Source organism: Morone saxatilis, unplaced genomic scaffold, assembly GCF_004916995.1.
Source record: "Morone saxatilis isolate NCDOM2014 unplaced genomic scaffold, NCSU_SB_2.0 Contig7, whole genome shotgun sequence".
Classification (NCBI taxonomy): Eukaryota; Metazoa; Chordata; class Actinopteri; family Moronidae; genus Morone; species Morone saxatilis.
This window is the reverse complement of record NW_023340246.1, coordinates 17,246,355-17,261,205: the sequence shown is the minus strand read 5'-3', so window position 1 is coordinate 17,261,205 and position 14,851 is coordinate 17,246,355. Positions and strand designations below refer to the sequence as shown.

General features: G+C 40.8%; 1 protein-coding gene across 1 annotated transcript in view; it reads left to right on the top strand.

Moving 5' to 3' along the window:
* Positions 1 to 14,851, top strand: part of mthfd1l (methylenetetrahydrofolate dehydrogenase (NADP+ dependent) 1 like) — a 37,323-nt gene that overhangs the window by 12,537 nt on the left and 9,935 nt on the right. Inside the window, exons 18-22 of the mRNA XM_035679164.1 lie at positions 761 to 901; positions 1,954 to 2,022; positions 5,391 to 5,508; positions 12,753 to 12,892; positions 13,488 to 13,540. Of these exons, the coding sequence (XP_035535057.1) occupies positions 761 to 901; positions 1,954 to 2,022; positions 5,391 to 5,508; positions 12,753 to 12,892; positions 13,488 to 13,540 (521 nt within the window). The remainder of the gene's footprint in view (positions 1 to 760; positions 902 to 1,953; positions 2,023 to 5,390; positions 5,509 to 12,752; positions 12,893 to 13,487; positions 13,541 to 14,851) is intronic.

Genomic DNA, 14,851 nt, shown 5'->3' with positions numbered 1-14,851 from the left:
ACACACACACACACACCTGGAACAGCCTCTGAGCTAGTTCAGCATATGCTTACATTTAAAGCCATCAGTTTCCCTTTCCCTTCCTCTGTCCTCCACCTTCCTCCAGCGCTGGATACACTATAGCCCCTCAGGGTATTATCACTGGGAATGGGAATAGAAATGTTGTGTTCCTTAGTGGATTTATGTGGTTTAAGTTATGTTTCTTTTGTTGGTGACGTGGAACGGAGACTACTTTGGTTTTCCATAGTCTATCCTGTGGATAGCCCACATTCAGTCATTTTCCCAGTCGTTTTCTCTGTCTCTTTATCTGTTAGTTTGACATAAATCAATACGGAAAGTTACATAAAAAATTAGTTTAACATGTTCATAATTTAATTTCTTATCCTAAGTCATCACTCCAAAACTAGGTCGTGTTCATAAGACTTGTATTGTTTTGCCCATGTGATAAAGCTGGTGACTATGGTGTGTAGATAATCTCTTGTCTGCCAGTCACTGTGGAAAGTTGCCAGTGTTCCTCCCACATTGTGGTCTTATAATGTGAGTCAGGGATGAGACGTTTCATTCACTTTCAGAATTATTATTTTTTACAAAGCGGTCACCACTTTTTTAAAAACAGCCACATTTATTTTAGTATAAACACATTGATTTGCATCACATTGAATGTTCACAGATTCACCAGCTGCAGGCCACTGAACAAGTACTTCAATTTGTTGCCCTTGTGGTTTACATTGTGTATAATTTTCCTTTTCTCATACTCCAGACCGGGTTCGACATTGCAGTGGCCAGCGAGATCATGGCCATCCTGGCTCTGGCAGACAGCCTGGAGGACATGAAAAACAGACTGGCACGCATGGTGGTGGGGACCAGCCACTCCGGACAGCCCGTCACCGCAGAGGACCTGGTGTGTGTTACTGTGTGGTCCTTTGATTCAGAGAGTGTGGGAATTTTAAACCTGATAAATCTCACTGTTGGCTTACCATGACTACATCTCAGACTTTACACAATCAAAGTATTTAGTCAATTCCAGTTTTCTCCTCCTTGGTTCAGTTAAATGATAACATTTTCTGTCATTATCATGCAAGTGTGAAGTTTAGGTGTGTTATGTATCAAACTGTCCTACGTTTTTGGCAGGAGAACCTGTGGTGGTGTGAATGCTGGTTTTTCCAACCCCGGGAGAAAAGAGTATTTTGAGATTTGACAGCTTATTAGATCCCATTTGACAATAACATTGTAGTGGGCAAGAGAGCTTAACGCACTGCACCTTAAGAAAGCACAAAGAAAAAGACAAAGTACAAGTGAAGAAAACATCTTCACAACAACACATACATTACATTTAGTACCAAACTGAATCTTTTTTTGGGCGACACAAGTACAAAACATGACTCCTCATTGTCATTATTCAGTCTAACATGCGGCTTAAAAATGTCCAAATCCCCACTTCCACCACTTTGCTTCTTAAAAACAACATGTCTAATGTAGGTGTAACCTGCGATTACGATGTTAAGCAGAGTTTTTGCACCTCTCACTAGATCCATCTGTGAGGTCAGCTGGCTCTGGTTTCCCACAGAAGATTGCGGCCTGTGTTGTTTCAGAGCCGTAGAGGAGGATCCCCTATAAAGTTACACTAGTCTTTCTGATTAGTCTGGATGCAAAAACCTCACCACACCTCAGAGCCAGTCCCAGTGAGAATATGGTGTATAATATATGTGTGTGTTCAGGTTGCTGACAGGGCATATTTTTTGAAAGAAAGCTTCACTTGCAGTGTAAAAGCAAGAAGAGAGACCTACAAATGGTCTGTAGTGCCATTCCTCTCCTGTGGTAGACAACCATTTGACCATTCTTTACATAAATATCAGTTGTTTGCATTAGTGAGGTTAAATCTCTGTCTGAATCCTGATAAATTGTTCTTGTTTCCAACCACCTCCCTCATATTTCTTTCTTCCTCCCTCTCAGGGTGTGAGTGGAGCTCTGGCGGTGTTAATGAAAGATGCCATCAAGCCCACGTTGATGCAGACCCTCGAGGTGAGACACGCACATGACCCTACTTAAATAGTCATTACCCTGCTCAACTGAGCGTCTTCTGGTGAATATCTTGTAGAATAAATAGGTTGGCAGTCCACAGGGACATTGAAAGTGTGCACTAGACTTACAGTACCTCTACCTCAGCTGTCAAAAGAAAGAAGGAGAAAGTGCTCCACTGAGAGCTTTTAAGAAAGGATGATAGATTGACCTTTTCTTCCCATAGCGTTTTATCTTAATAGCAGTTTAGCAGTGTGTAAAGGGCAGGTGGAGCTCTCAGGCAACAGGCCAGCCCATCCAGATTCATACCGTCTCATGGAAACCGTTTGATGACTGGTGTGACGACTTAAGCCACAACTGTGCTCGCACAACATCTGGCTTTCATTCTGATTTTGAGACATTACAGTAAGACAAATGGACGTGATCGCACAGACACAAACGCACTACAGTACCATCAGTGACCCAAAGCTGTCCCTGTGCTAAAGAAAAAAGCCAAACTCTCAAGGTGATTGATGGAGAAATGGAGATTTAATAGCCTGAATTAACATATAGTCTTAATATTTGGACCTTTTTTTATGGTACAGCCAAAGCCCACTTAAAGGAAGCAGCAAATGTATAGAAAGCTGCTCCATTAATGGATGAGATTGTAGACCGTAATCAACCTTGGGGATGGTATCATTTACTTCCTGTGCACATTGTGTGAGTAGGCATACACTATCATTCTGGTGTCTTGTGCTGGAGTCTGTACATGGAGGCGAGGGAGGCGTCTGGTTTATATTTGATGTAGACACACTCACTGTGCGCATTTCTCACTTTGAGCCTGAGACACTGGGTGCTGGGTCAAGGGTTTGCTGTTACTTGTATTTTCCTGTTGGTCTGATTTTAAGTCATTACAGTTTACAAGGAGCACAATGTTAGCAGTCATGCTTCTGCTAACAGCTTTGTGTTTTTCTTCTTGGGCTATTTTTCGTTTGTTTGTCCTTTTGTTGGTTTTGAACAGAAAGCTTGATTACATGGCTATTGGGTGGGGAAAATAAACACAGACTGGGTGTTTTGATGGGTGTACAGGGGGTGGAGTGCTGCATGCAGCAGAGATTTGGTTACTCTGTTTTTTTGGAGGAAGCATTGCGGCCCTGTTGTGTGAAACCATTTCCTGTGTGGGTTTCCTGTGATTCTGGTCAGGGAACTGGAATTGGGACCGATTGGGCCTCAAAGCTCCATGAGAACTTTCCATCGAGCTTGACCGCCTGTGCCCTTTATGCCCTCATCGCTTGTGATTGCGTGTTTTGAACACAGGCAGGAGAGAACAGAGTTGGCATATGGAAGCTAGTGTGTGTGTGTGTGTGTGTGTGTGTGTGTGTGTGTTAGAGCATGTATTTTTGTGTTGTTTCAGATGAGGCAGGGTTTGGAGGGGATGTAGCCAAAGAGGAAAAGGGATAGTTTTTGAACTCACTCGCTATGTACGTGTCTGTTAGGCAGACCTCAGTCATTCTGTGCGTTTTTCAAACATCCTGTCTACGTGGAGTTTCACTGAACCGACTCCATGCATCTTTCCCAGGGAAAGGCAGACAATAACATAGAGAGACAGTCAGTGGCTCTCAGGCTTAAATCTTTGTCTGAATATCTAGGCTGGGAACATTTTATTAGTGTGCCACTGGTCTGCAACTGGTGTAGTGGACAGATGCACTGGAGATGCACAAGAAGAGGAAACGGTGACATGATCTCCATCTTCCTGTTTTCGTTCGTTTCTCCAGTTTTCATAATCCTCCTGTCCACCAGTTGAAGAGGTGACACCCTTGACTCGACTTTTCATTTATTTCCACTTTCATCACCCTGTTGTGGATTTTTCTTTTTTATGTCCTGAATCACTTCCCCTCATGTACGGATGTGGAAAGAGTTTGAGGTGTGAAGTGGGTCAAGTTAAAGTTCAGCAGTTGCAAACACACATGGAAACCCATGTGATGTATGACGTGTGTCAATTGCAATAAACAAATGGACATGTGATTGAATCGATATCTCTACTGAAGGATGTTTTTTGTTATATTGTGCCCTCTTTTTCTCCTTTACCTTTTACCTGCCTCTCTTTTTTCATATGTTCCCTCCTTTCTCTGTATGTCGTTAGATGCTTCTGTAATCTGTACTACTGGTTTACATAGACTAATAGACAAGCGGCAGCGTTTGTCAGAGCCTCGTTGAATGGCTGATTTAGTCCTCCTGAGGGGAGGCTGTTTATGCAAGCAGAGGGAGAGGTATGCAAACAAAAGCTTAGAAAATCATGCAAGTCCTTCCCATCCTTCCCATTTCCTCCCACTCAAGGAATTCACATGCAGTGTAACAATGGGTCAGTTGGCGTTTTCTTCTTGACCAGATTTCTCAGTTCCTTTTTTAAAGTCTGTCATGCGTGCATTGTGATGTTGAGGAGTAGACCTTTCCTTGGCAACCGTACCCTTAGATGCCCTGCCTTGTTAAGCTGGATTCACAGCAAAATATCTCTGAATAATTCAGGACGTATGTTGCAGCGCTGTTGGGTTTAGTTTAGTTTAACAACTTTTCCCCAGTACTCCTAAATATGGATACACGTCCACATACACCACCTTCCATCCTCTGCTTGACATTTTGAGCTAATTTCTCTTTGGGTCTCTTATGAAAAACTTGGAAATTACCATATTTCGACCCATGTTTAATTTATTTTAAGATTTAAGTGATTATTCCAGATATAGAGGTAGATCTTCTGAACTCAGGTTACTAGCAAGGTTGAGTTCAGCATAAACATTCAAACTACGAGGCCTGACTGTCAAAAGTCTGCTTTTAAAAATGATACCTTTTCACATTTATGTTTATAGTAGTATTGTTCAGAGTTGTGTTGTAAATATCATCTAAAAGTAATTGTACTGCCAAGACACTTAATGTGCTCTTTTTGTGTGTGTGTGTGTGTGGTGTGGTTGTGGTGTGTGTGTGTGGTGTGTGTGCTGGTGCTGTGTGATGCTGCTGTGTGTGTGTGTGGCTGCGTGGTGTGTGTGTGTGTTGGTGCTGTGGTGTGCTGTGTGTGGTGTCCAGCAAATCAGCAGGGGGGAAGGTAAGCGCCCTGGCCACAGTCGGCCTGGCGTGCCCCGGCAGGGAGTACCTCTTGAGACTTGTGGGCGCCTACTGTTCGACAAACGCGGCGCCCAGTGCACCGCCCACAAGAGCATATCCACTTCACACGTCTCTCCTCACCTCTGGTGCTCTCGTGACAAACGACCTTCACAACCTACGTATCGAAAGACGCTGGTTAGCCCCTTATTGAAACTTCGGGGTTGGGTGAGTTGCTGTGGGTTACGCTGTTTTCTGATCCTCCGTGCATGTTTGCTGTGCCCTCCGGATTGTTGCAGGGTACGCAAAGTGTGGTTGTCCACGCTGGCCCTTTGCCAACCAATCGCCCATGGCAAACCTCCTCGGTGCTGGGCGGACAAGCTGGCTTGAAGTTGGTTTGGACGGAACGGCTTTGTGGTAAGTGCACCTCAGTCCAAGCGAGTACAGATCACGACGCACACACAAACAACACCACCACCACAACACAACACCACACACACCACACACAGACACACAGACACACACACAAAACAGCACACACACACACACACGCATGCACAAGACAAGGCAGATGCACAGCCACAAAACCTCTGGAGATGACAGACCCAGATGTGGAGGAATTTAAGGCATATTCTTCCTTAGCAGGGCAGAATACATGTACTGTATAATTTACTATTTACTCCAGTCGTGAATTTAAGCTCGCTCCCCTGCTGTTGTAACCTTTGGCCTACATTCATCTCAGTTCTGGTTCTGGCTCTGTTCTACGTGCCTCTGACCGACTGGTGTGCTGCTGTGATGTCTTGCTGCTGCGTAACTTTCTAGGAAACTGGTGGAAAGATTGCGTAAAAAAAAAACACAGGACAGAGAGGAAGGAAGCTGATTGATAATCTTAAGAGCCCCTGGAATGCTTTAGAGTAAACCACACTAATCCCTCCAACGTCAAAGCATACTTGAGTACTTCCCTTTTTATCTGTCTATCTTTCCCACTGCTCTCTTTCTGTTTTCATTTACTTTGGCTGCAGAAATATGTGTGGAATGTACGAGTGTGTGTTGCTGAGTTTGTGGGGTTTGTCAGGTGCATTTGATGTACACGCCACTCTCGCTGTGAAGGTTTTCCTTCTGAGACAGACTGTCATCTGTGAGCTGGGCAAATGTGTAGGCAGCGTGAGCAGAGAGTTGGGTTTCACAACACTGGAGTAGAGTATCAGGAAGTCTTGTATGCGTTTTATACCTCCACCTCTACACCCCGCTTTGTTTTCCATCTGTCCATCTCGTACCCTCGCTTCCCTGTCTGTGTGTTTGTTACCTGACTCTCAGGTATGCTAGGAACTCGACCTCCCTCCTTTTTTCCTCCTTCGGCAGCTGGGATGCATGTACCCCCCCCTCGAACCCCCCTTGCTCCCTTCATCTCTCTCAAGATATTTTCTCTGATGCTACAAACTTTGACTTCTTTTAACTGGCACCACTTAAAAGAATAGTAACTTGACAGCGGAGTTAGGAAAATTAATATTTCTGCACATACAGTCTGGAACAACAAGTCATCATTTTCTTTGATCTAGTTTTATAATTAAGTTAAAGTATAATCCTGTTTTCTTTTCTTCCTTTTTGGTAATTTCTACTGGTTATGAAAACATTGTACTCACCAAAGTAATTGCTAAGATCTTGAAACATGATGACGTCCTAACAAAGTCTGACAGTCTATCTAAACTGGCTTATTGTCTGACAGCTCACTCCTTGTCCTGTCTGAACGCCTTTATTTGGAGGTAAAACGGAAAGCGCACTCAAAAGGACGTCAATAATCCCTCATTACGCATGGAAAACTGGACGGACTGTTTGTGTAATCATTTGTGGTTCTTTAAAGCTGTTTTAATTAATATTTTTATATAAACAATGGATGAAATGGCTGTCTGTGATGTAAAAAGGGTCGTTCATAGTGATAAACACAAGAAAAACCATCCGCCAGGTTCTCCACAGCTGTAGGTGGCGACTTTCAGCTCATTGTTTTGGTTTCACTGCTCAGAACTTTACTGTTTTGGTTCACTCTCACTGGTGTCATCAACCTTGTTTCCAGACACAGCAGGCAGCTTTTTTCAGCAAAGAATCTATAAAAACCAACTATGGACTTATGTATGCCAGGAGGCCAGAAACACAACTCCAAATGAATGCTAGTGTTGCTTCATGCGTGTTTGATTGGTAAATAAGCAGATGCTTGCTAACACTTTTGCCATATCAACTTTATAAGATAATATGTCAGTATTGTGTTTACAGCTTGTTTCCACTGAACCCAAGTGCTTCTAAAACAATAAATGCATTAGTCAGTTTTATGTATATAGCCCAATATCACAAATCACATATTTGCTTAAAGAGGCTTTACAATTGTATCATTTGACACCTTGTATCCTGAGACTCTCAATTCAGATAAAGAAAAACTCAGCAAGAAACCTCAAGAAGAGCAACAGAGCATCCCTTTGCTAGGACAGACGTGTTTGCAATACAGTTAGTGTTTAGAGATTAGACCAGGGCATCTCAAAGTGGCCCATAAGCTTCAATTCGGCCTGTCAGATTTTTCTAGCAAAGACAAACTGATGTAATTAGTTATAATAAGTATCTGTAGTTATTACATCCTGAGCACAATGAAAACAGAGTGACACTCAGGAAGTCAGTCGATTTAGGGAACTTGGGATTTTAGTACCATTTTGCATCTTAACAATACAATACAATAAGTGTTTGCTTTTGGACCATCATTAAGTTTCAGTTTTGGTCCTCCAAAGGAAGTTTGGGCAAAATGACAGATTAACAATATGGAAAATCAGAATTATGAAATGATCGCCTGATTGTTTCTTTCCCCATTATCATTTTTGTCTTTGTCTCTGCATTCCCAGATCTCAGCAATCAACTTGATGAGTGCAATGTTATTATAGAAAAAGTAAGGATACTTATAAAATAATGTCCAGAAATACAACAATTAGACCAAAACTGTAATAAACTGGAATTACTGAACCTGATGTAACCACACCTTATTGTAAGTAATATATAATTCAGATTAGTTATCTCTGGAAGCTCCCCTCATGGCAAAGGGAAGTACTTGAACTCTTTGTGAACTCGGTGGGGGTTGTGGGGGGGTGTATGAACACAGTCGTGGCCATGCTTCATCATGCTCTGTATTATTGTGGGTTTGTTAAGTCACTTTGGAATCTGGACTTAAAATGGATAAATGCTGCTATTGGAAAGGGCTGCTGAGGGATGAATTCCACATTCCAGATGTGAGGGATTACTGTATCTGTACTTTACCTGTAGTGAATGTAGATAACCCCCTGATACTGTATATTTCCCACATTACAAAGCCTCCCTTAAACCTAAAGTAACACATCATTTGGGCTTTTAGAGAAGTGACAGGAGTTCCAGTTCTTTTTCAGTTCGGCTTTTAATTTAGTTCTTATGGCTTTTATAACTACTTACCACATTTAGGTGCACACATTTCACTTAAATTATGCAATGTAATTATACTAAACCTTATCATTTTCAGAATATCATCATTTTACATTTTGCCTGGTTAAAAAACCTAAAGTCTAAAAGTACTATTCTATGTGTGTTGAATGTTTTATCGATCTATGTGTTTGTATGTTGGTCACCAGTACGACATCCAAAAGTTGGGTCATACCAACACAGAACCAGCCTCTGAGAAAATTTGGATTCATTCAGTATTTAAAACATTTCAAGGTATACACGCTTTTTGACTCCACATCTTAAGATTTCTACAGTTCCTGCTGTCTTAAACTTAAAAGTGACTTATGGACATACTGTTGGTTTTAAAAGACACAATGATCACTCTAGTGTTATATAATATAGTCAAATTGCCTTTAAATTATTCTAAATATTATCCTTCCTAGATTTCTGTCTAAAATGTGCATTCATGCTCTGATTAGTAAATCAGAATCAGCATTTTAAAATGCAAACAGGAGCATTAATGCAGCTGTAAATCCATGTTAATTACAGCCCTCACATAGTATGATGTTAAGAATTTAGAATTAAAACTGACATAATGCATAGATTAATTGATTAGTTGGGTAAGAGATAATTCATATTATCAATCATATTTATTATCAATTAATCATTTAAGATAAAGGTTAAGGTAAAAAGTACAGAAAAAGGGGCCTTTTCAAATTTAAATATTTGTTTCTTTTCTCGGTTATATATCATTGTAAATTGAATATCTTTGTTGTGTCGGACAAAAAAAGCGATTTGAAAACACCTTAGGGTCTGCAAAATAGTGGAGGATTGATTCATTGAAATAATAACAGACAACAGATTAACAATAATGAAATAATCAATAGCACAAGTACAACACGGCTCATTGTGGAAAGCTCTAACAGGAAGTAGATGGTCATGTTTATGTAGCCTACTTTCCAGCCATTTTATTAGTGTTTTTATTGGCAGGGGTGCTGATACCAGTGCTCTGACTACATCATTCAGCTCTCTTTTCACTCGCAACAACGCCGACCTCTTCTTCCCCCTCTTGCTCTCGGGACAGTTCAAGGTTGTCGCACAGAACAGGAAGCATGCAAGTGTTTCCTCATGACATCCTCTGGGGTCATTCTCCTGCTCGGTGTAATGCCATAGTGTAAAAGCCACGTCGGACTCGCTGTCATTATATACTCTTTGTTTTTGTATAGCTTTGCTGGGCCTTATTGTGGCATGAGTTGTCCTGGGCTCAGTCTGTGGGAGATCACACGAGTTATGGAAATATCCACAAATCCCCTTACCTATGAATGTGATTTTCATTGGCAAGTTGGTTCAGTATTCAGAGCCAAATCTCAAGTGTGGCGCTAACGAGAAACACTGCACTCTGTCAGCAGCCTGCGGTCAAATGAAGTGTAGTTATATTGTTGTGCTCATCCCTCAGGCTTTATTTATTGCTCTTTGCACAAAGAGACTTGTTAAGATAAAGACCCCCCACCACCACCACCACAATGTCTGCTTAAAATCAACATTGTCATTTATATTCCCAGAAACTGTAAAGTAATAAAATTAGTTTTTTTTTCCTTTTAAATCCTTTCCTCTTCTTTTCTTCCCCAGACAATATCCTTGTCTCTCTAATTGAATTTCCACTGGCTTTCTCTTTCTTTCTGTCTCTCCTCCTTCGCAGTCCTTTCACTCTTGAAATAAATCATATTTTTACTAGTAATGCAGAGAAACCACACACAGCAGAGTGACACATTTCTTCTTGGAAACACTTGCTTTCTCACTAAATCCTCAGAGAGACATGCTTCATCAAGTGTCAGCCACAAGCACAATAAGCTGCAGGGTATAATGTTCTCTTGTAAACAAACAATGAATATTTTCAGTATTTTTTTTTTCTTTAAGTTTGCCATCTACATCAATAACATAATCATCTTTAATAAAACTGATACAAATCATTCTTGTGTCTGTGACAGCTTAACGGCACTCGATAAAGTGTGCATTTACTGTATAGATTAAATCTGCGCGCACACTCTCGTGCACGTACAGAAGCGTGTAAAAAGACATGCACATAATTTATCACATTAATTTAATTAGTTTCCCGACATGCTTCCTAGTCACATTTCATTATTATCCTTTTTAATTGAATTAACTGTTTAAGAGGGTTAGCTGTTGGTCACTGTGTCCTGTACAAAGGCTGCCCACGTAGATTATACAGACAGAAGGTGAATGCAACTGCTTTGGACTTGCATTTGGTGCAAACTGTTGTGCTGGACTTCCCCGGGAATTCAGGGAAGATGATCAGAGTGAGTAATATTTTGGCCCGCTCCTTAGTCGTAGTGAGCAACTGATGCTCTACTGGGATATAACTTAATAATGAAATGATTGTATTCATACAAAACCCTCTGTTAAACCGAACCACCCTTTCACACTTTTTCCCTTTAGCATTGTCTAGTTCTTACATAACTGTACGATGCTTCACCTCCTCTCTCTCTCTGTGAATCTCCTTGTTGCAACCACTATAGTATAGCAACTAATAATAAGTATAGCAACTATAGCAATTTCATTTTGGAAACGTTTTATTGGTCTTAGGATATGAAGTTGACCTTTTTAGGTAAGATTCATGTTTTGGTTTCAGTTTAAATCCGAGTACATTAATTGAAGTGTTATAAACCGCAGGGTTCTCACGCATCCCGGAAAATCTGGAATATCAGAGACTAGTTGTCCACGCATGGCAACACCTAGAAATTGATTAAAATGACCAAATTTCCTGTAAATAATCTATATTGTCCTGATAAATGTTTATTGTATTTTAGCCCCTCGCTCAGATCGGCTACATAAACCTAGGTGCATATTTTGTTTGAAACTCGACGGTAGCTTCTCGATATAACACTTCAAAGTGGATTAACCAAACATGAAGCGGAACAGAAAAACGTTTTAAACACTCCCTTTTCATTTTGGCCATGTCGGTCAGTCTAGTCCAGATGTGGAGTGGAACAGATTGGCAGCCATCCTTTCAGGCATCGTAAGGAACCTGAAACACTCATTAAAAGAGGAAGCATAAAACTGGAGTTAAAGTCAATGCCTGGCCTACCAGTAAAATATATGACTGTTTAAAAGCAAAGTACTGTCCTCAATTGTCAAGAAAAACTTCTGGAAAATTTCCTGGAAAATTATTTCTTAAAAAGAGTGCGAACCCTGAAACAGCATTATAAGATCCACACTTGGAATGTGGTTCATTTGGACTATACCCTCAAAAATGATTATTTTAGCATTTCAGTTTGAGGTTACTTCGGGTTCAGCTGTTTCCAATGTATCACTTGGATGTAGAGTGGTCTAGACATTATATGGACTTATTGGAGAAAGTCAAAACTAATTTTATTCCTATGAAGTTGAAGGCTTTATTTGTCCTTGCTGGTGTTCACAAAAGGCTTGTGAAGCTTGATACTCAAACTGGACTTCATTTGTAATAAATAATGACTGACAGCTAGAAAAAGTGGATGGGAACAGTATGTCACGTCACATAAAGTGAAATTAGATGCAGTTTTGAAAGCCCAGCTTTTTTTGGTGATTGTTATTATTCCCACCAGATTAAACAGACTGCGCTAAATTGGGAAAATTCAGCAGTAGTTGTTAAAACCTCACTAAACAAGTTAGGTGTGAAATCAACCTTAAGTCTTCCCTCTAGTTTTAGTACAGTGGTGCCACACACATATACGCACACTCCCTCACACATACACACAACAAGTAACAGGAAACCTTATCTTAACAAGGCCGTCATTCCAGGTGGACTATTTGCTTTGTTTGGATCCTGTTCAAGAGGCCTGTGTGTAGGGTTGTTCATATCAGAGGCCCTCTGTCTCTTAAAAAGCCCTCACAGTGAACCTATTTCTCAGTACAGAGTTACTGTTCAGACAGAAACACAGTCAGACTCTCCTCTTATTCACAGGATACTTTAAAGATGTCTGGCTGAACTCACGTGTGTGTATAAAGTTGTTTTTGAGGTGAAAAGGTATTAAACAAAGAGATTAATGTAGATAGATGACTGGCTCAAGCCTATGCCAGCATACCTATTTTAATTTTTCTTACCAGTGCTGCTGTTACAGTTGTGATTTGGTGCAAACATTTATTTAGTAATTCCTAAAAAAGATAGAAAAATCAGTATTAATATTTATAAAAACTTCCTTTCTGTTTCCTCGCAGTGACAGAAGCTGGTTTTGGAGCAGACATCGGGATGGAGAAGTTTTTCAACATCAAGTGTCGGGCTTCGGGGCTGAGGCCAAATGTGGTGGTGCTGGTTGCAACTGTGCGAGCGTTAAAGATGCACGGTGGAGGCCCAAATGTAAGCTCTCAACCCCCAAATTGATACACAGGACATGGATTTGCCTATAGTGTAGATTAGCAGATTAACAGTGAAAAAAAAAAAAAAGCTAATTTAATTAAATAATGGTAAAATCAAAACATCCCACATTTTTCTGGAGACCCCTTGAAACTTCTTCAAGGACCCCGGCTGGTCCCCTGAGCCTAGGTTGGGAAACAATGATGTGGATTACCTAAAGTGTAAGTTCCCATTCCAAACATTAAGTACAAACAGGGCATTTAAGGACAAGATTGTATTTCTGAAAGCTCGGGCTACAGATGTTAGTGCATTCCTCCGTGAAAGAAATGTACTTGAATGATTCATACAATTAAAAATAATTATGGAAATCTGCATAGAATTAATTAATTTATTTATTGGTCTGCATCCCATTAACTGAAATGAATGCCCCAATTAATAGCAGTATTTGAAGGATTTTACTTGGAAACATTAAAAAGTCAAGAAAACAGCAGTTCTGCATTACAAATTCATCAGTGTGTCCAAGAAACTGGATGGAAAGTAACAAAATACATTGGATGTGATATAATTTGATTATTTGTTTTCTTTGTGTGTTTTTTAGGTGTCAGCAGGCGCGCCTCTTCCCAGAGAGTACATCGATGAGGTACGAGCCAAGTATATATAAATAGATTCAAGCAAATATACACAAAAATAAGTGCATCCACTGCGAGAAAAGATAAACACGAAGGAGGTCTGACAGACACCTTAACGTTTTCTGGTTCGTGACATCACTTCCAATCATGTTACGATAATTGGCTGAGCTTGTTTTTATTACATTTAGTTGTAAAGGTCAGGATGTTTCTAGGAAAATTTAAGCTACTTAAACTCATTGACCAATGCAAGGCTTCAATTATAAAGCAATCACGTGCTCATTAGCGTAGCGCTGTTTGGTGGTGTGCCAGTGTGTTGTGTTTTTGAGTGACCTGATATGGAAGAACTATGAGCGGCGTCCTCTTCGTGTAGCTTTGTGGCCCCTCGACATTCCCAACATCCCCTTAGGACCTCTCACAGCCCTGACCTTCTGTAGATGGGCTAGACGAGTCGCATGGAGATGACTTACTGCACACTTACATACCGGTGCAACACAGTTCGCACAATATTCCATATCACTTATCAAATCCTTTATGCTGGGTTTGTCCTTTAGGCCAGGCGTGTGCGCTATGAGCCAGGAAAGGCTTGGGAAATGAGCCATTAATTGACACATTTATAGAGATTTGTGTGTGATGCAATAAAGGAAGTTTCAGATTGTATTCAACCTATCTGCCGCAGGGCTCCAGCTGTATTCACTCGGACATTTAATTCCCCGCCTATATGCATAAATACTTCGCCCACTAACTTGGTTAGAAGCACTTTTTTGATTAACAGTGCAAACAGAACCTTTGCACGTGGTTTCCGGGTAATTGTGCCTTAGCAAAGTGGAGGTGGGATTCTTTCGGTGTGTGTGTGTGTGTGTATGTCTGTGCATATTCACGTTCATATCTGGTTTAGAATTCCTTGTCTTTCAAGGCAGGTTCAGCTGAGTTAAAAATGAAGCCGCAATTATAAATTAATTGTGAAGCTTGTAAACGAGAACAGAAGTAACTGGGAACAGAGCAGGGAAATGAATTTATGGGACGGCTGTATGGCCTTACTGCTCTGAGCCCCTGGGGCACACACACACACACACACACAACACACAACACACACAACACACACACACACACACACACACACACAACACACACCATACACGAGGTCACACAAGGTGCAAGGTTGGGTTATGCGGTCAATACTTGGAGTAGCTTCACATATGGTGCTAAATGTTGCTTGGGACCAACTTGACTTGACTGCACATAGCAGTATTAAGTGGTAAGAGTGATAAAGGACACAGTAGATAGACAGTCTTATTGTATGAGGGTTTTTCATAAAAGGGGAGGTATTGTTCTG